Source organism: Dunckerocampus dactyliophorus, chromosome 11 (assembly GCF_027744805.1).
Source record: "Dunckerocampus dactyliophorus isolate RoL2022-P2 chromosome 11, RoL_Ddac_1.1, whole genome shotgun sequence".
NCBI lineage: Eukaryota > Metazoa > Chordata > Actinopteri > Syngnathiformes > Syngnathidae > Dunckerocampus > Dunckerocampus dactyliophorus.
The window spans coordinates 26,622,932-26,643,218 of NC_072829.1; the positions used below are offsets into that span (position 1 = coordinate 26,622,932).

General features: G+C 43.9%; 2 protein-coding genes across 4 annotated transcripts in view; both read right to left on the reverse strand.

Annotated features, from left to right (window-relative positions):
• The window catches only part of LOC129189824 (amyloid beta precursor protein binding family B member 2), a 37,513-nt gene extending 26,658 nt beyond the window's left edge, over nt 1-10,855 (reverse strand). Inside the window, exons 1-8 of one of the 3 annotated variants that reach the window (XM_054791936.1) lie at nt 10,521-10,855; nt 5,706-6,952; nt 4,230-4,435; nt 1,626-1,769; nt 1,225-1,310; nt 1,081-1,141; nt 605-751; nt 395-522 (exon numbers count right to left, since the gene is read on the reverse strand). In XM_054791936.1, the coding sequence (XP_054647911.1) occupies nt 395-522; nt 605-751; nt 1,081-1,141; nt 1,225-1,310; nt 1,626-1,769; nt 4,230-4,435; nt 5,706-6,921 (1,988 nt within the window). In that variant the 5' untranslated portion in view covers nt 6,922-6,952; nt 10,521-10,855. Of the gene's footprint in view, nt 1-394; nt 523-604; nt 752-1,080; nt 1,142-1,224; nt 1,311-1,625; nt 1,770-4,229; nt 4,439-5,705; nt 6,953-10,520 lie in introns of all 3 variants that reach the window. The other 2 variants (XM_054791935.1, XM_054791937.1) reach the window with 2 other exon arrangements.
• Nucleotides 10,856-11,816: 961 nt separating this feature from the next.
• dele1 (DAP3 binding cell death enhancer 1) lies at nt 11,817-20,204 on the reverse strand. Its single transcript, XM_054792007.1, has 12 exons — nt 20,023-20,204; nt 19,416-19,533; nt 17,343-17,448; nt 16,042-16,177; nt 15,762-15,965; nt 15,625-15,689; nt 15,431-15,524; nt 14,499-14,641; nt 14,169-14,324; nt 13,885-13,977; nt 13,354-13,507; nt 11,817-13,284 (listed from the first exon to the last, which is right to left on the reverse strand). The coding sequence occupies exons 1-12, from the start codon at nt 20,051-20,053 to the stop codon at nt 13,034-13,036; spliced, it is 1,551 nt and encodes a 516-aa protein (XP_054647982.1). The 5' UTR covers nt 20,054-20,204; the 3' UTR covers nt 11,817-13,033.
• Between the last annotated feature and the right edge of the window lie 83 nt (nt 20,205-20,287).

A 20,287-nucleotide genomic window follows, 5' to 3' on the forward strand; every position in this document is an offset into this window, starting at 1 on the left:
TGTTTTAATTTATGACTTTTCATTCTGATAATGTACTTGGCGAAGTATAACATTTCCAGCTACAGATGCCCATTCAACAAATAAGAAAATAACTCAGCATTTGGCCGGGGCACGCTATAATTTGGGATGTAACTACAATATATGTCAATATCAATGCAACATAGAATTGAGTTTTGTGAGGGTTTTAGGAGGCCCAGGACACTGATAATTCAATAGAAACAAATGGAGACCATGTGATGTGATAGATGTGATGTGATAACAGTCCCGTACAATCCAATTTTTTGCAGGATGCGTGCACTCTATTGTTTGCCTGCACTGCATCAGTTCACACTTCAACAGCAGCTACAAAACAGCCAAATTCTCTCAAGAGAAGCTCTGGACATGTACAAAATACCTGTCATGGTCCCGGCCGACTCCCCACACACGGATGCTGCTGATTGGCTGAGAATGGAGGAGACTTCGATCATCTGGGTCAACTAGAGTCAACATGCGGTCCTGAAGCACCAGCAGCATCCCTTTACCCTGTAAGAGAAACAAAAAAAGCACACCAAGCAGTGCAGAGTTGCTTATTATTGTATGAATGTGAAGACCGATGATAACTGACCTCTCCCCATACACCAGCCAAGTCTCGAATGTCTCTCCTGCAGTAGGACAGTTGTCTTATACAGTGATGGACAGCCACACTGCTCCTCCCCTCACACAGGTCTTGTTCGGCCATCTCCACCCAGCCCAAGGATCGCACTGGGAACGACTAATATAACCACAAATGCCAGTTTTGCTTTATTTACGAATGCTGTAGTTGATTTCATTTTTTAAATTATTTTTACTTCAACTTCTCCCAAAAAGTTGTTTTATTACTGTTACGTTTCCTTCGATCTTGAAACCCTCCCTTTATTCATCTCCATCTTCATTCTTTCATGGAGACTTGCCTTTATAAAATTCTACCACAAGGGGGCAACATAAAACAGTGTGGCACAAAATTAACTTCAACTACAACCTATATCAAAGTGGAAAACAATTACTGGAGTATTCTGTGAGGATTTATTCGTTTGTTATTACTTAATTTGCATACATTCTTACCATTGCTTCTGCATTAGGGAAGGTGTTGTTGAGGTCCACGGTCTCCAAAGGCGCCGCAGGGCTGCAGGAAAGCCAGTATGGCGATATTATAAAGATAAACATGCAATATGAAAACATCACGCACATTAAATCAGCGGGTTTTACTTGAGTTTGAGTGAAGCATAGCGAAGGGTGGCCCCTTCAAATGCCTTCAGGCTGGGGTCAGGATAGATTGGATAGTCCTTCAGCTCCTGAACAGACAGACACACAAAGAAAAAGCAGAATGTCCTTACATAATGACAACAAATTGGTAATTATGATGATTCATGATTCTTTTACACTTAATTTGTCACGCATATGTATCGCTATGTACGTGACTACGCTGTGCAATATTCTCTGTTGAGTGTGCAGACAAACCTGGATAGACATACAGTTTTGGATTCAAACTTCATAGACAGTGTTTATAAAAGAATAAGCGGCACGATAACCATAACAGCTATAAAAAGAAACAGAGGGCAAGTGTCAAATACACAAAACACAGAGGGGGGAAATAATGAAGGGCTTACATTGACGGTGCAGGTGGTGCTGTTGAGATTCAGTGCAGAAGAGATGACATCATTGGAGGGGGTGGAGGAGAGGGAGGAGGGGGAGGAGCCAGAAGGGGAGGGGACAGGCTCAACCGAGCTGTCTGAGATGAGACTGCTGGGACGCTGTGGCAGACAGGAGGAGAGAGGTGCGGTGACAGCTTCCCAAAATACTGCACCATTCGTATGTTTTTCATGCTTATTGTTGTTCATGAGCAGCAGATGCCAGTATTTTGGCCAGTCATGTGTAGGGTTGGGTATCGTTTACATATTATCCACCAATATTGGTGCTAAATTGGTGTTTTTTTTTGTTTTTTTTTTTAACAAGAAATAATGAAAAAAAACATTTAAAAAACAGCAAATTATAGAAGAATAAAGTCAAAATATGGAGAGAAAAAAAGCTTGTAATCTTTTTTTTTTTTTTTTTTTTTTTTTTTTTTTTTTTTTCCCTAAATTGGTGTTTTTGAAACGGTGCCGGTGGAAAACAAACAAATTTTATCCAAAAACAATGCCTTTTTATTTTTTGTGTGAATTTTGTCTGACATGCGAGTTGAAAGGTAAATACTGTACTTCAATATTATAAATAAAATGATAATAAGTAGTGAAGTCACAAATTTGAAATAAAATTCACAACAAATTGTCATATAATCAAACTATCCCTTTAAAGCACATGGGTTGACAGAGACATCATTTAAAGTGTCAACGCAAGTGTGAAAATAGCTTACTGTATCTATTACTGTAGATTTAGCATTGTATCAACTGCCACAAACCACACTAAATCATTCAATAAAAAACATAACTACATGGACACAAGTGTTGGGACACATTCCTTGATGACTCCATGAATTATTGAGGGGTTTTACTACATAACACTCCTCCCTTAGTCCTAATTCTTCATCTTCCTGAGACATTTTGGACGGTTGTGTGCTTCCAACTTTGTGGGAACAGTTTGTTGTGGAGGAACCCCATCAAACCCATTTGAGATGAAGAGACGTGGTTGAGTTCTGACATCAGAAATATTCTTCTGGATGATTGGACAAAAAAAGTCCCAATACATTTGCCCATATAGCAGTGTGGATTGCTCTAAGACTGCAAGAGAAGCTCTCAGCTTCCCCTAAAATGTCCCCCCCCCAAAAAAGTGGTGAAATACGTACTGCTGTGTGTCCATTTCATTGACTAAATGTGCGCTAGAGTACCTTCATCTTTTGTTCAGAATCAGCTACTTATCACAGGTAACTGACGCAACTTCCTTCTCATTCGTCCCCGCAGTCCCACGGCGCTTTTACACAGTCAGACGCTGAGCATCTACTGCAGGGGTCACCGACGTTTTTCCTTGTGAGAGCTACTTTTACAAAATGAAAATGGCCAAGAGCTACTCGTTTTTCTAACATTTATTTTCAGAGCTTATTTTAAACCCAAACACAGCGAATATGCTTGTTCTACCAGAACATTAACAAAATGCTGGTGTCCAAAACTCACATTTTGTATTTCAGAATGCATTTCTTTCTACGGCCGCACGGTGGTCTAGTGGTTAGCACGTTGGCCAACACAGTAACAGCTTGGAGATCGAGAAGACCTGGGTTCGATTCTCCCCTGGGCATTGCTGTGTGGAGTTTGCATGTTCTCCCCGTGTGCGCGTGAGTTTTCTCCGGGTACTCCGGCTTCCTCCCACATTCCAAAAACATGCATGTTAGGTTAACTGGCGACTCTAAATTGTCCATAGGTGTGAATGGTTGTTTGTCTATATGTGAACTGCGATTGGCTGGCGACCAGTCCAGGGTGTACCCCGCCTGTCGCCCGAAGTCAGCTGGGATAGGCTCCAACGTGCCCCCGCAACCCTAATGAGGAAGAAGCGGTATAGAAAATGGATGGATGGATTTCTTTCTACTGTTCTTTCATTATCAACTGAAAACCTGAATGAAAAGCAGGCTTGCGGGCACCTCATGTGGTCGTGGGGGGCTACCTGGTGCCCGCGGGCACCACGTTGGTGACCCCTGATTTACTGACTTCGATGGGGAAGTGTAGAGTGGGTTGTTCCACAATGCAAAATTGGATGGTCATTGGTTAAATGCTGGGCTTTGTCCCGCCCATCAGACGGGACGCTCAGCATCTCCGGGTGTCTATTGGATCAGTGGGCTGGCCCCGACGCTCGGCTTCTGCATGATGATTGGATGATCTATCTGAGGCGGAATCCATTTTTGATTGACAGTGAAATGAGCGAACGAACGATTTTGAGGTATAAACATCCACCGGAGCATTTTCCAAGCTTTTCATTCCGTCAGACTTTACCAATCCCCAGTGGCTTTGTCTTTAAAAACGTCTTGCGTCGTGTTTGGCAACTCTCTTCTGTCACTCTGCCGTTTCTTTACCCAACGAGCAGCGGCAGCTGCGGAGGTTCTCCCCCCGTCACGGTCACACAGTAGCCTCGTGCAGCAGCTCCAGCTGCTAGCAAGCTGCACATCATGGCAGATACTACAATTTACATATAAATAAATGAACACATTTATGATCTAGCTTCCCCTCCTTGAATGACCAGCAGCCGCCACAGCCACATGGTGTAGTTTAATGTGATTATGAGTGTCTCACCTCGTTGGGTGGTTTAAGCGTGTCGTGCGTCTCCTGTTGTGGTTTGTTCTCCGCATCAGGCTCCTCGATGGCACACGTGGGCTGGTTGCCGGCGGCAACAGGTCGGTGGTACTGAGTGGTACCGGTGGGTATGTGCCAGAAATAGACCTCTGATGAGTCGGAGATTTCCCTCCAACCTGGGGGCAGGTCCCCCTCACCCCAAACATCTGCTAATGTAATGATAGACAAATATTATATGAATTTGTGAATATTATACATACATCTTGCATATGCGTGTGCATAGGAAAGAGGACAGGGATCATTAAAGCTTCTGTTGTCATGGCAACTCTTTCCACATCCCCTAAAGTAGTGCCCATGGGTAATGACCTCCCTGTTTCTTCATATTTCTAATTCTCTCTGCTTTTGCATCCTTTTTTTATTTTCATTTCCTTTCTTTGCCACACCCTAACTGCAGTGTCCTAGCTGTCCATCCATCCTAATCACTGCCTGCGACATAAGGTGGCTCACTGTGGTCTTAAAGGTTCCTGCAGTATTGCTGGAGTGATTCGCTTCTCTAAGGAGGGACTTTTGATACATTTCCAGAGCAGAAAGGAGTGTTAGAAAGAGAGGGAAAGTGGTGGGAGGTGCATTTGAGGTACAGTCATGATTGTATGTACAGTCATACCACTTTGTGGTTCGAATTTCTTGCTTCACTCTATTACGGTTTTTCAAAAATATATTAATTAAAAAAATCATGCTGTTTTGTGGTTGAATATGCCCTATCATTAGTAAAATGTGCCTAAATGAAGCATTTGCAGCATAAAAATGGCTAAATATAAGATATAAGGCATTCAAAAGACACATTCAAAGACGTTGATGATGTGTAGTATTCTACACTGGTCACTAGGTCACTCGCTGTCAGTAGTGTTAGCCAGAACAACAGGCTTTTATTGCAGGTTTTAATTATCTCACAACAGGCACAATCCCTGATAAAAATCCCTAATAAAAACACGGGATACTGTTACGGCTGTAACCCACGCCAAGCTGAAACTCAACTCTGAACCCTGACATCAATTCCTGTCAGTTATAACAACACACACAAGCATCAGTCTTATTTAGAGTCACGTGTGTGACTTACAGAAGTCAGTTTGACTGGAAATTTCTCACACAGCTCAATGTTCTCTACAAAAACACCCAGAGTAACCTCAGAACATTTACCCGGATCACCACAAAATTTGGTCGTCACCCACAGAGGATGAAACAACATTTGAACAAGATTGGTTGAAAAACATCAACCAAAACATCCTTGCAGGGGCAATTAATTGTCCATAAGCCATTGAGCGATTGGGTAATGCTTACAAAACTTTGGTGATATCTGCACTACATGTATGCTAGCATGTATCCCAAAACATTTTGAGCACAACCCATAGGGGGCGCCACAAAGTTTGTTTACATTTCTGTAAAAATGGGTTAAAGACAAACATAATAGCATCAAACCTGTCTCTTGTGGACTTTGAGGTGAGGGTGACTCCTGGGACAGAGTGGTCCAGCTGGAGTCTTCATCCTCCGATGGCGTATCAGGAGTCAGATCCATTCTTAAGCTCACTTTTGGGAGACCCATCTCTGGTTGGGGATCTGGCATGATAGGAGGGAGACCCCGGTTCCTTGTTGGGGTGTTCCTCTCACTGGACCTGGTCTGCTTAGGGGAGGACGGTGGGTACTGTTGCAAAAACTGGTTCTCATTGTTGGGGTGCAGCTCCACCTTGATCACCCTGGGCTGGGAGCTCCGAGGAGGCTTTGCGGGACTTCTCGGACTTCCCAGCAACTGGAGGCAGTGCTCTTCTTGGATCTGGGATGTAGCCTGGTTCTGGAGGTGTTTGTCTGCCGCCCACTCTGGGCTGTTGGTAGACGAAGAGGAGGAGGAGCAAAGTGGGGCTTCGACCACTACAGGTAAGAGAGGCTGTCTTGCAGTTGGTGTTGGGTCTTCATCCTCTTCCTCTTCTTCCACCACTGGCACCGCCTCTTCCTTGCTGCTGGGCTTCTCTTCCTTCTGGCTCTCTCTCTCCTTGACCGGGCTGGCCTGTTCTTTCTCTGGGGAAGACTGCTGCTGTTTCTTCTCCTCCTTGTTCTCCTTGTTTGCCCAGCTCAGGTCCCAGCCTTTGTCGTGGTACTCCAGGAAGCTCTTTGTTCTCCTTCGGAATGGAGGAAGCTGCGAGTTATCTTTCTCAAACTCGAGCCAGTCAGAATTGGAGTTATCCATGGGATCATTATGGATCTTGCTCAGCTCCTGCTGCTGACTCTCCGCACGTCTCTGCAGGTTGGCTCCATTCTTGGCCAGTTTTGGGTTGGTCGTATTGAAGACTGAAGATGAGGAGGACGAGGAGTAGAGGGCTGAACTGGAAGAGGACTTAGTGGGGAGGCCCCTTCCTCTGCTAGCAGGTTGATTCTTTGATGACAGGTTATCGCTTATCCCCATGACGCTGCGCACGCTCGTCATCGTGTGTCTCTGACGGCTCTTGGGCAAGGTGGCGGAACCTCCACTCTCTGTGTTGACGGACTCCTTGATGACATCACGCCCGAGCAGTTGATTGTATGAGGAGCGCAGGCTGAGTGAAGTGGGAGGGGTGGCAGAGGGGCCGCTGCGGTTGGACAGACCCACATTGGAGGGGGAGGAGCCTGAGCGAGAGAGGGGTGGGGTTTGCACAGACATCATGGCTGACTGGATGCACACTGCAATGGTAGACCTGTTGGGAGGGGAGATGCAAAGGTCAGGAAAAGAAGTATCCTATAGTTCTTTATTGGGCAAAACAGCATATTTACTAACTTTAATTTTACTTTGTTACCTTTAAAGAAGAAGTACCATACTGACCCGAATCTACGATACAAAGTGTGAAAAAAACAACGACTTCTAAACCCAAGCAAGTGAGAGCTTTTCTTCCTATCAGTCACACACACACATTCACTCACACCGGCGACCTGGTGACCGCGACACAATTGGAAGAAAGTGTCTTCAAGGCTGTTAGCAAGTAAGCAAGAAAACAAATGAGGCGTTACGACCTTTTATCAGTAAAGCAGTATTCAAACAAGTGTACAGCAGCTACGTAATGTTATATTCTACCCGTTGTTATTTCACTGATACTGAAAAAATGATTTAATTGATGTTTTAGTCTTTCATTTAGTCAAAATCCTCTTTTAAACAGAGGCATCGTCTTATATTCAGGTCAACTTCAAGTATTTGTCATTGAGTATGTATACATATACTCGACACGAGGTGGGAGAAGAGGGCATAATTCAACTCCCCTGGTGGCCCCTCAGTAAATACCTTGTTTTATTGTACAATCGGGACTATTTAAGGTGTTGTAGCAGCTTGCAAACAGCAGCAGAGAGAAGAGCAGATGATCAGGGGTGTCTTGCATCCTTTACAACACTGCTGTCTTCCAGAAAGGGGCAGGGGAGAGGCCGATTATTTTCAGGGCTCCTGTCTGCTGCTGAACAGTCCCTTCGTATGGCAAACTGTAATACACTTTATCTGAGACGTGGAGGAAGACCCGCAGCATGGATGTTGTTTGATAGGAGTAAAGGAGGAGTCAAGCCACCAACCCGAGTATGGGATCAATACAACCTCTGTTATGTCATCCAGGGTCCCTAATGTCAGCACATATGCATTTAGAGGTGCACAATCACTCTGCTTGATCTCATACTGATCTTATGGAGGATGGATGACATCATCAAGTGGAGGCATCCTTTGCAATTCTTTCATCTGCTCTCTGCGGCTGTTATCCACATGCACATGCATCGACTCACTCCCAATTTACATGAACTCTTGCTGTTAAAATAAAAAACATCTGCATGCTGATGACTTGATGACTTCCCCCAGTAGGGTTAGTCTGTAGGGAGGAGAAGTGTCTAACTTACTGACTAGCAATTGATCTCTTTTTTTCTCAAGGTAGGTCAACCGTGACTGGAGTGTGACAACAAAGGGAATATATAGGGCAAATTCACAACTCTAAAAATACCGTCCATATTTATGTTCTGTATATATATCCATACAGGTGGGTATATATACTCTTGATCAAAATGTTATAACCAGGTGAAAAACTGCAAGAATTTACATTTTTCACTGTTTGATCTTAAGGAGGTTCTCAGTAGAGCCTCGAAATGCAAAAAGACGAAATGGGGGTGAGACAAAGAATGTTTTGATAAAGCAAATTTGTTGCAAACAAGCATTAAAGTGAAACGGACTGATCAAAAGTTTAAAACCAGCATCTTGGCAATCACGTGCACAACTACAGTCGCTCAGCTGCATGAAAGTCAGCTGTGTGTACCACTGCACTACCAGTGACCTTATAATAAACTAGACTAATAAAATAGACCACTCACATTTGACTTAGAGTAGTCCGTGTGCAGCTGGTATAGCAGTATGCATTTATTATCCTCTGAAAATGACGCAACACACAGCCAATATTGTGTAAATAGCTGGCATCACACACATCACACACCTCCCAGTGAACGTGTCCAAATTGTGTCAATGTTTAATGTGAGCACCATCGTGACCTAGCACTGCCTTAATCCTCTTGGGCATGGAATTCACCAGAGCTGCACAGGTTCTTACTGGAATTCTCTTCCACCTCTCTGCTGAATTGCTTCAGATTGTGACAATATATGTTGGACTTCATGTTTCCCTCAATAAACCACAGCTCCCCAGTGTTGACAGCACTCATGCAGCCCCAAAACATGATGCTACTGTCACCATGTTTGCAATTATCTTGCTACTCACTTGTTGCCAACAATCTTGACAGTAATACCAGTGTGTTGAGTCCTTTACACAGGATAGTAAATCTATACAGCTATACAAGCTGCGCAATGACTACTCTAAAGTATACCTAAGTCTCTTGTAAAAATTGAATGAAACAGTTGCTGAAAAAAAAAATAGAAAAAAAAATATTATTTTTGTTACTCATTTAACACTACAATTGATGCAGTGGAGTTACCATTGTATTTAAATGAATACCTCTCTAAAAGTGCAAATAAATACGTGTCCGGTGACTGCATGTGCCTGCGGAAAGCTGACCACACAACAGTCCTGCAATTCCAATGTAGAGCTATCATTTCAGACATCCTAGAAGCATGGAAAGCACAAACACAGCAGATTGGAACACAAGACAAGATCTTGGGAATGGAGCAAAATGACACGTCGTAGCGTTAAGAATCCCTGTCCTGTGCACTTTCTCAGTGCGGGGCCCCCGTCGTCCCTGGTCCTGCTACCACCTGGCTGGTCATGGAGCCAGACAAGCACAACAACAAGCTGTTTGTGCTGACTGTGCACTCCACTCTGCAGGCCTCAGACACACAACAGGTACCTGCACTGAGAATATTCCAGTCTGATCAGCACGTCAGTTGCTCATATACTGTAACAAATTATCATTGATCCCGCATGCTAGGGCCTTAAAAGGCTGCCAATTTGCATGCTTTGTGCTCCTGTGATTAAAAATCGCTGCACACATGGCCTCTCTGTCTCCCAAACAATGCACGCCTTAATTCGTGTGACAAAGTGGAGTGTAGAGAGTGAATCCAGAAGGAGGCGGATGGTTATTAGCGGGAGGAAGTGAGGTGCATGACACAGCAGTTTGCTGGACAGCATGCAGTGATAGCTCAGCTGCTGACCCCTAACCCTCCTCCAGCCCCACACCCCCACCCTCCGCAGGTCATTCATACAGGATGGAGCAACAAGTATCACTGTTACCTCAGTATTAAAGTCATCATTTGCAACATCGTGCTGCAATGTCAAAGTTGCCGTCCATATGTGATTTAATATTGGATGCATTCAAATCAGTTGCAACCAACAACCCGTTTCTGCAATAAATCCGAATGTGAGGGTCAATTAGACCGCATCCTCACATGATAATACCATAGAGTTAAAATTCATTGACAGCTACAGTATGTTGGCCCTTATAAGCCATTTAAACGTCTTCTTGTGAGCAGACCTTATTTCCACCAGTCACAATGCTTTAAATGCAACAGATGAGAGCCCAAGCATGGGAGGAAATCAACTTGATAAAGTCAGTGATGTCATGGGTGGAGAATTTTTAAGCCCTTCGCGTCAAACCACCTTCCTTCTATAACAAACTCCATCACCAATGGTGGACAAACAGCATTAAAGCATCTTATCACATTCTTTACGTCTACGTTTGAGACACAGAGGAAGCAATGGTGTCGAAATCTGAACAGACGCAGTTAAATCTTCACACATCCGGTGCATCCATCACTCCCCTGCATGGTGCACATCCCACCGAGAGCACCTTATTTACTTACCGCTTAGCTCAGCCTCCACAAGGGGTGTGGGGGGGGGGGGGGGGGGCTTCAGTTGTCTTCCACCCCCACGACGACACGACACAAGTGAGCAGTACCCACGGTCACGGAGCGTCTTTTAAGAGCCAGTCCGCCCCTAAGCTGTAGCCGCCCGCATCCGATCACATCATCCGCCCTCTCTCCGACCCCGGATCACTGCTCCGCTCGGCGGCCAGGCTGCGATTGCTCTCTGCGCCACGACGTCCCGGAGCAGTGAGAGGCGCTGTGGAGCTCCTCAACCCGCAAAGGGCAGCCAATCAGAGGCGAGGACGACCGAAGGAGGAGGAGGAGGCAGCGGCATCCACCATGATTACAACAACCGGCGTTGTCTTTTTCAAGTCAGGTATTGAAATCACACATCAGCTAGGTCTTACGTCACACCCGGAAAAAACGTGAATGGCGTACATGAGATGTCCTCAAAACCTAACCATTCGTTTATATTTTATGTGGAGTCATTTCAGGGAAGTGGCTTGTTCTCAGATCACAATATTAGATACACCTGTGCATCTGGAGTGTGCCTTTACACAGATGATGGTCTTGATTGTTGTTTCTGATTGCAGTTTACAGGAGCTGAGGGTGGATACATTTGTCATGTTTTGCTCCTCACATAAATAACCAACAAACTACATACCTGCTGTGCAAATCACAATAATAAACAATTAAGTCCCTCCCTGATGTGTCAAACAAAAGATTTGATTGTGAACCTAATGTTTTAAGTTGTACTGAAAATACAACTACTGTAAATATCCACACTTTCAATGTTAGAAGTGAGTGAAGGGGTCTCCAACAGGTAGCTAACAAGCTCCCCACAGGGTCAAAAAAGTACATTGTTAATCCTTCCTTATCCTCATTAGGGTCGATGGGGTATGCTGGCGCCTATCCCAGCTGACTTTGGGCGAGAGGCGGGGTACACAATGGACCGGTCGCCAGCCAATCGCAGGGCACATCTAGACAAACAAACATTGGACAGTTTTGAGTCGCCAATGAACCTAACATGCATGTGTTTGGAATGTGGGAGGAAACAAGAGTACCCGGAGAAAACCCACGCACACACATGCAAACTCCACACAGAAACTCCTGACTATGTATCCAACATGCTAACCACTCGGCCAACGTGTGGCCTAATTTCCATAGTGGTGCAGTGCACAGTCAGTGAGGTTATTTTCAAAATGCCAATGTTGACAGGTATGACAGCTGGTTCGCTGTTGTTTTCGCTAGGAAACGTCTAATCTAAGAAGTCAGCCACATAATGTGTGTGTTTTGTATATTTTTATTGTGCATATGTACACAGTAGCAAAAGTCTTGCAATACATCCATCCTATAGGTTAACATCGGCACATGTATACATAAAAGCCAGGAGGTATCCAATACTGCAGTGGTCCCCAACCTTTTTTGACCCACGGACCGGCTTGTGTTCCCACAAATCTCCCGCGGACCGGGGGGTGGGGTTACATTTTAGCAATGTAATTTATCTTATTTATTATGTATTGTGTAAAACTAAGACATGAATAACATCAAATTAAAAGCACAAAATGAATGCCGACCCACCATCCACCAGTTCAAGTTGAAGCCAAGTTTTTCCAGAGATTATTACATCGCTGTTTGACGTGTGTGGTAACAGTCAGTGCGCTAGCATGAATTAACTTGAGACAAATGTGCACATTACCGCTCAATAAGTCATCAAAACTTACCTTTATGCATTCCCACATAGTATCAGCATTTGACACCAAATATGAGGTGAAAGAAAAATGGTAAAAATACAGTAGTAGTCTATCTGTGCAGCATGAGATAAAGTTAGCACACGCACAATGGACATGCGTCAAGTGAGACGGATGTAAGAGAGAATCCGGCCACTTTTCAAAATAAAACATATAAAAAAATGAAATAATGGAAATTATTTTTTTCTTTCTGTGCGGCCCGGTACCAAATGACCTGCGGCCCGGGGGTTGGGGACCACTGCTATACTATACAACTGGTCGGACACCACGTCAACTTGTCTCTAACAGGACTAATGCCACACAAGTGCAGAGGAACATGTCATCACCTGCCCAAAGCTTCACATTGTCTTCAACACCAAATAAAAACAGGAATAAAAAGAAGAACCTAAAACATGATTAGTATTTACATAATATAAATATAAAGGCTACTTACGCTGATCTGGATGTGGATTAACATGGGCCAGCTTTGAATGTCCACACACACATTTGTTGTATATATCTATGAGATTGTGTAAGTATACTTTAATAGCTGAATACACTTTAATAGCTGAATATATAAAAATAAATCACCAAAACGGATGTAGAAACAGAATATCAAAGCGATAAAACACCTGTTGTGTTGTTTTCTGAACCAAGAACTACAGAGAAGTGCCTCCAAGTAGAAAACACACAGAGACAGTAGACTGTGATCTTTCTAAGTAGGCTAGCAGAACTGACCTGTGCAAGCTAGAACAAAAAAACAACCACCCTAGACAGCAGTTATCCAACCCCTACCATCCACTGGCATGATGTTCCCTCTCTGCTTTGGGGATGAAGGTGAAGAGGAGTGGAGGATAGCGATGGAGGAACATGCATGCTCCCTGTGCTCCAGGAGTGCGACAGGAAGGGAAGGGTGACGGAAGGACCGGTGTCTGCATCTGCAAGCACGCGGCTGGCCAGAGACGAGAGCAGCCGCTTGGGGTCGAGTTCGGATTCAATGAAACACGGAGAAGATCGGATGGAGCGCAACACTGCATAGACAGAGGGGAGAGTCAGTTTGTCACTCTCACTGTGACGACACAGGACGAACTTTCACTCACCGTCTGTCTCGGTGGGAGATGTCAGCAAGAGCTGAGCGTGCTTGTTTCCTGCTTGAGCAGCACGTCTGTACAATTCCATTGCTGTTCTCAGGTTCTGCTGGACCCCAAAGCCACTCTCATAGCACTGACCCAACAGGAGCAGAGCAGTATCATCCTGAAGACAAGCAGAGAAAAAACACTGAGCTCAAAAATGTACGTATAACAGAAGCACCATGAACAAACCAAAAGGTATTGAAAACAGTGGTTATAGTTACAGATCACTCCAGCCAAATACTTTTGAGCTCCTGAAAGTAAAGGTACTCTGCATGAAATGGCTATTCCTGAATGGTAAATGCCTGCTTCAAAATAAAAGAAACTGTATGTACATCTTGACTATTTTATTTTAAATCCATTGTGGTGGTGGTGGTGGTGGTGGTAAAGGCAAAAATCATAAAAACTCTGCCATTGCCCAAATATTTCTGGACCTGGGAAGGGCCGTATCAGGTATGAAGTGAATGATAAAAGACTGGAAGCATCTAGAAGGGTGCTCACTCTGCTCTTTGCTGCCATCTGCAGGTAGTGGACAGACTTGCTCCCGTTTCTCACTGGCTCCCGAGTGTACACAGAAGCCAGGCACGTTTGAGCCTAACCCGGAATTAAAGCACACCAACATTAGAAACCCAACATGATACGACAAGTACATACAAAAAATATAGATATTTTCAAACCTCTAGTAGTAATTAATATATTTAGATATTGGTATTTATAATTATATATTTTGCATTAAAATTGTAGCGAAACAAGGATAAACAACAAAATGTGTTTACGAGACCCACCTTAGTTAGACCAGCTGCAGCGGCCTTCTCCAGGAGGCTGATGGCTATGTTCAGCTTTTCCACATTTTGGTGCCCACTGGCTAGCAGCAGCTTTGCACAGCGATACTGAGCCTGTGTGTGACCGCCAACTGCTGCCCGCCAGTAGTAATGGGACGCCTCCATGGAGAGAAAAAAAAGTTGTCCATAGTAATACTCATGTTAACTAAATTAAAGTAACCAGAAAGTTATTAACACCTCTAAGTATGATGCGATACAAAAGCAATAATAAACATATCATCATTACCCCCCCATCATTTAGGTGAGGATACGTCAAAACAGGATGCTCCTCACCTTCTCCTTGTCCTTGCTGACTCCTTTGCCCATCTCGTAACAGACACCAGCGTTAAACTGAGCCTTGCTGTAGCCTTGCTCAGCGGCTGCCACGAAACAGACAAATGCTTCCTCATAGTTCTTACTTTTACCTCGTTGGAGACCTGCAGGATGGTGGGACAAATGAAAACCGGTTTGATCAGTTGCAGGTAAAGTAAGCCTGACCGAGTAACCCCAACGTGGATGGGTAAAACAACAGCTTGTGAACCGTGGGAAACAACCTGATTTATATAAAGTGTACTTAACAACAGGAACACATTTAATTCAGTTATTAACTCATGTGCACAATGGAAGACACGCATATAACATGTTTGGGCTAATAAAAAATACTAATTCATGTTTAATCCTGGGCTCTATGTACATAAGTAACTGGCCAAAATGTGCATGAAAGCCGGTATATATTTTTTTTGTAACATACATAGATCGCTTTGACCCTGCATCTAAGAAAATATACACTAGAGTGGTCAAGTAATGTAAAAAGTTGAGATTAATTAATTATGATCTGTAACTAACTCAGCTAATTAATCACTTAAAAAAATATTATATAATATATTACCCTGTATTTGAGACAAATACCAAGTCCTGCCTGCAACCTTTAGTTTCAAACACCGAGAAGGAATACAGCTGTGTTATTGTTCTCCTTGAGTTTAGTACGGCAAAGGGCTTTGCTATGGCTCGCTAAAATGCTACAGGTAAGGCCTCCGCAGCTAATGTTAGATGTGGTTGTCAAGACAGAGACTAAAAATTAGATGAACCCAATTTTTAAAAAAGCACTTAATATGACTGTAATTAATTAATTGCACTACATTTTTTAATTTGACACCGCTAATATATACATCTGTGAATATCTGGACTTGGCCTAATAAAGTGGTAGTGATGGTGGAAGAGATTACCAATAATGTTGAGGATGACTGGGATGTTGGTGTCTGCCACTTTTTTGAGATTCTGTGCTGCTTCTGCCAGCCGCTCCTCGCCTAAAAACATACCCTGAAAGCAACAGAGGACAACAGCACATACAACTTAAAATGAAAACTTAAAAAACAAAGAAAAGTGTTGATTTAAAATTCAACGAGCTCAAAATGTGCACCTTGTCATGAGCATGTTCTGTTTCTGTGTTGTCTTGGCTGCAAACATTCTCCGAGGGGCACGAAGCTGTCCAAAGATCCCTCCGTGTCATTAAAATGCTAAAATTGTATACAGTTTATCTCAGAGGACTGAACACACCTTCTAAAGGGAAATCCTGGCCTAGCGGCCCCTGGTGGTCTGAGATGAAGGTGGGCGTGGTCAGGCGGTTCTGCTCACTGCAGCTTTGACGTCTACCGTCACTTTCATCACTAGTGCTGCTACTGCTGCTTCTGCTCTCACCCGAGGACAGACTGTGCAGGCACAACACACTATTTCCTCTTGGAACCACATCATTCCTCGATACTGCGGAACACACACAAAAAAAGTGTGAAAATGGCATTCCAAAGAGTAATTCTATTTGCAAAGATGCAGTGCTTACTGATCTCCAGCAGGAGGCGGTAGCCACAGGTGTGCAAAGTTGACGGTGCCGTCAAGGTCGGACTGGGATCAGTGCCTGAAGAGAATCTGGAGTGGACCCGCCGGCAGATCTGCATGAAGAGTACTGCTGCCGCACCCTTTGAATAAACCAGAGCCATCCAATCAGCGATGTAGGCTTCTTAGAAATATACTGGACACCAGATTAGCTAACAGGTTTTTGCTCTGGTGCAAATACAAATCACCACTTCTGAACAAATTGCAACAACAGAGGGTTAAAGAGGCTCGATCATCAAAGCATGCTGGGAAACGCACCATCCGCTCATTCCACAGCTGCAAACTCTTCTGGGTTACACATCTCACGGATTGTGATGTTTTATGTTGATATAAAATACTGTACTTTTGACGTTGAGAGGATGACGAGAAGGTGGTTGATCAACAATCACTTTATTGAAACGAACAACCACACCAGAACAACGACAGCCATACAGTACATCCGCAGCCGTCTCCCCCTCCCTTTTCCTGCCTCATCCAATTTGCAGTCAGGATACATTCACAGTCTCAGAGACAGCCTCGGAAAGTAGACATTTCAAGTTGTCCTGTTCGGCCACAACCTAAAGTCGGCTTTGCGTGTTGGCCCCCTGTGCGATTCAGTTTTACACCCTGGTATAGAGTATTGTAAGAACAGAACAACTGCAAATTTCTGGTTGCTTCTCTGTGAGATTGCTTTTGTGTACGTGTACGCGCTACGGACATGTACATGTCTACGAGACAGCCGTGAGTGACAGCCATAAACGCCAGTCCTCTTATTTGGCGCAAATTTAACTGCCCAACAATTTTATGCAGTTTTATTTGTAATTGTAAGGGCTACTGACAGTCAAAGGTTTGGTTTGTGACTCACAAACAAATCAAATGCTAGTTTTTTTTCGTTTGTATTAAACTGTAAACGCTTTGCGGTCAGACCTCGTACGCTCCAGGCAGGGGACGTCAGAGCAGTGTTGGAAAGAAATCAGACCTTGAAAGATGCAGTAAGCAAGAGAGACCACTGAGGGGCGCTTTAAGGCTGATTAAAACGGGACACAATGTGCTGCACGTGATCCCACATCAGTATGGACAGCGTGGTTTTCAGAAACAAAACTATTTTTGAAAGATCACTTGCTCTGCACTTTTATACTAACTGATGAAGTGTTAAAATGTCTGATCTCATGATGAGAATGCGTGTCTGTTGTTTGTGAAGGCTGAAGTGGATTATTTTTATTATGTATGCATTGTCGAAACATGGGTTTGATCAAGAGTGGAACCTACCCATCCCATGGCGTCAAGAGCTGTGTAACGCGGCAGCTCAGGTGAGCTGAACTTGAAGGCCCTCTGTTTCTTCCTCCTATGCTCGCCATCCTCCTCTTTCTGGGAGCTGACCGACAGACATCACAAACACTAATTTGGGATGTTCTAAAAGATCACCACACACACTGAATACTTTATTAGGTACACATGCACAATCAAATAAGATCCATGGGCCTGTGACACAGACAGTGACGTTGACAAAGTGGGGTAAAATATTCAGAACACTTCTCGGTACAGCTATGTCAGTGTTATTGAAAAATTATTCAAAAATGCTGAATTATAGCATCAATTCAAACCAGGGATGCTCCGATCGATGGGCCACCGATCAGTATCGGCTGATTTCAGTGAAAAAGAACGTTATTACTGCCTTTCAACGCAGATCACAAAAGTCAAACACCTGTGGCTAGGGTTGGGCATCGAGAATTGATGGGAACTAGGACATTCCGATTCTCCCGGAATCTTTTTATTTTTTATGCCTACGTTTTGGTGATTGACCAGCCTGCCGACCGGAAAAAATAGCCGTGTAACACCAACAAAGAAGAAGAGTCAGGAAGCGTTTGTGTACATCCATTTCAAACATGGACTGTGTGCGACGGCACTCACTAGTTTGGCTGAAATTCTGCAAAAAAAATGAACGGTCGGCACAGAGCAACATTTGCAACGGCATCATATCATGCAAAGGAGGGTGCACCACTTACAGGATTCAACACCTCCAGATTCACGGTATACAGAGTGCCCTGTTTTTGATGTGCTACGCCAGACTTCTTCCAACCAGTCAGGTAAGTAAATCTATAAATTACGTTGATCTTCTGCCAACACTGAAGCAGCAAACAAATTCGATTTTATACTGCAAATAAGGTGGCCAATTCAAATATCCAGCTAACATAAGGCTGCGTACTTTTTCATAGAAAAGCGACCTGACGTTAACGCTAGCTTTAGCCAGGAAGTTGACCAGAACCTGCGCTGAGTGTTATGACCCAACCTCTGAAAAGAATCTGAATTGAGAATCGTTAGGACCCGGAATCAAAGCGAGGACTCAGAATCGGAACTGGAATCGCTCAAATTGAAACGATGTCCAACCCTACCTGTGGCTAGTACCATTGCAGCCCGCAGCAATCCCCAGTGTAGTGTAGTGCAGTGCAGTGTCTTGCCCTAACACCTTGGGTAGCGCCCTCGTCCCACATTCCTTCATACTGTGCAGGCATGGCAAAACAAAACAAGCACGCCTGCCGTGTGGAACTTACCTGGCAACACATGCCATGATAAATATCTAGCGGGGGTAACATTAAAAAGCTTTAATTTAATACGGCACCTGAACAACAAACACTTGACGGAGTATGGTGAGCTTTCGAGGCGATCACTCAAACGGCAGCTAATGCACCCAAAACGCTGGACAACATTTGCCGGTATGTGCGTGACAATCAGAATGCTAAGCAAATAACCCGAAAAATAAGGCAATTAATTGGATGAGATGACCAGCCTTTGTCAGTGGTGGAAGACACCGGGTCCGCTGAGTCACTTGGAGCCCACATACGTACTACCTGGAAGTGCTGCTAGAGCTCCACCATTGTACTCTCACATTAAAAGTCTCCTTAAAGAAGTTGACTCATACTCTGTAAGTTTCAGCACTGATATATGTTCTCTTGAAAAAGTAAGTAAAATGTTTGCCTAAATTAAGGTGGCTTTATTGTTCCTTTTTTCATATCATATAGCCTATAGCATGGCTGCATACAGGAATTCTTGGCCCAATGAAAAAAAAATCACGTTGCTCCTCCCACCTTTTATTGATTAGTATTTTTAATTAGTAATGAACTATTTTTTGGGCCCCATGGCAGTCAACAGACCTTTGGATTTCACTCATGGATGATCGGTATTGGAATCAGCAGCATAAAACCCTGATCGGAGCATCCCTATTCAAGTGTAATCTGCTGCTTATATGGCCCAGAAACAAAAGTGAACCCACCAAGGTCCAACATGGCATCTAATGTGGATGACATTCTTCCTGCAAGGCAACAGACAGAAGGGTGAAGCTACCTGCTGTCTGAGGAATTTCGAGATGTGGAGAGCACAGTGGAGGTGTTTTTGACCTCATCTTCCACATGGTGGTTCTGGGGTAGACGTAGTGGGGTGCTGGTATGGTACCGATGCAGCACTGCAATTGGCGAAAACACCAGAAAATGTCATCACGTTAATGCAACAAAGAAGGCCAGTCATTGTTGAAGAGCTATTTGGGAAACTGTAGGGAAATGAAACCTGTTGTCCGCACATACCGTATGCTGACTGTAAAGTAAATGTTATTACACATTGTTATGGATCCATCTAAGAAAGGCGCCACAGTCTAAGAATATAAAGTTAGTTGTAGTGTGTAATGGAAGCCCTGCTATTGTATAAATAATAATTAATTAACTTCTCAAGCTAACAAAATAGCTAATAGCGACTTTACCATTCGATGAACTCAACAATATTAAAACAAATGAATAATTTTGGTCATTAATGTCACGTAAGAATAGAAAAACAGAAACGCCAACATTCAAATTGGGATTTCAGCAGAAGATAAAATGTAATCGTGGGTGCTTGTGGTGACCAAAATAAACAGTTGCCAGTTGTCTGTGTCAGTCTGAGCTCTTGACGTTGGTCTTACCTCTCCACACAAGTCCTTTAGCTCTCCACATGCTTCGTCTTTTCTCTCACAGGACGAATTACGTCCACCTGGGCCACATTCTATGAGGCATCTGTCTAGAAGCAGAAGTCTCTACGGTTAGAGCCGTTACGGTCGAGGTTAAACTACTCGCGAAGAAAATCACGAGTCGCGTCAGAAGCGAAAGCAACCCGGAAGTGGTTCACATGACGCAATCGAGTCCAGTTTGTTTGAGCGATGTTGCAGCGTCACCCTGTGGTGAAAGAAT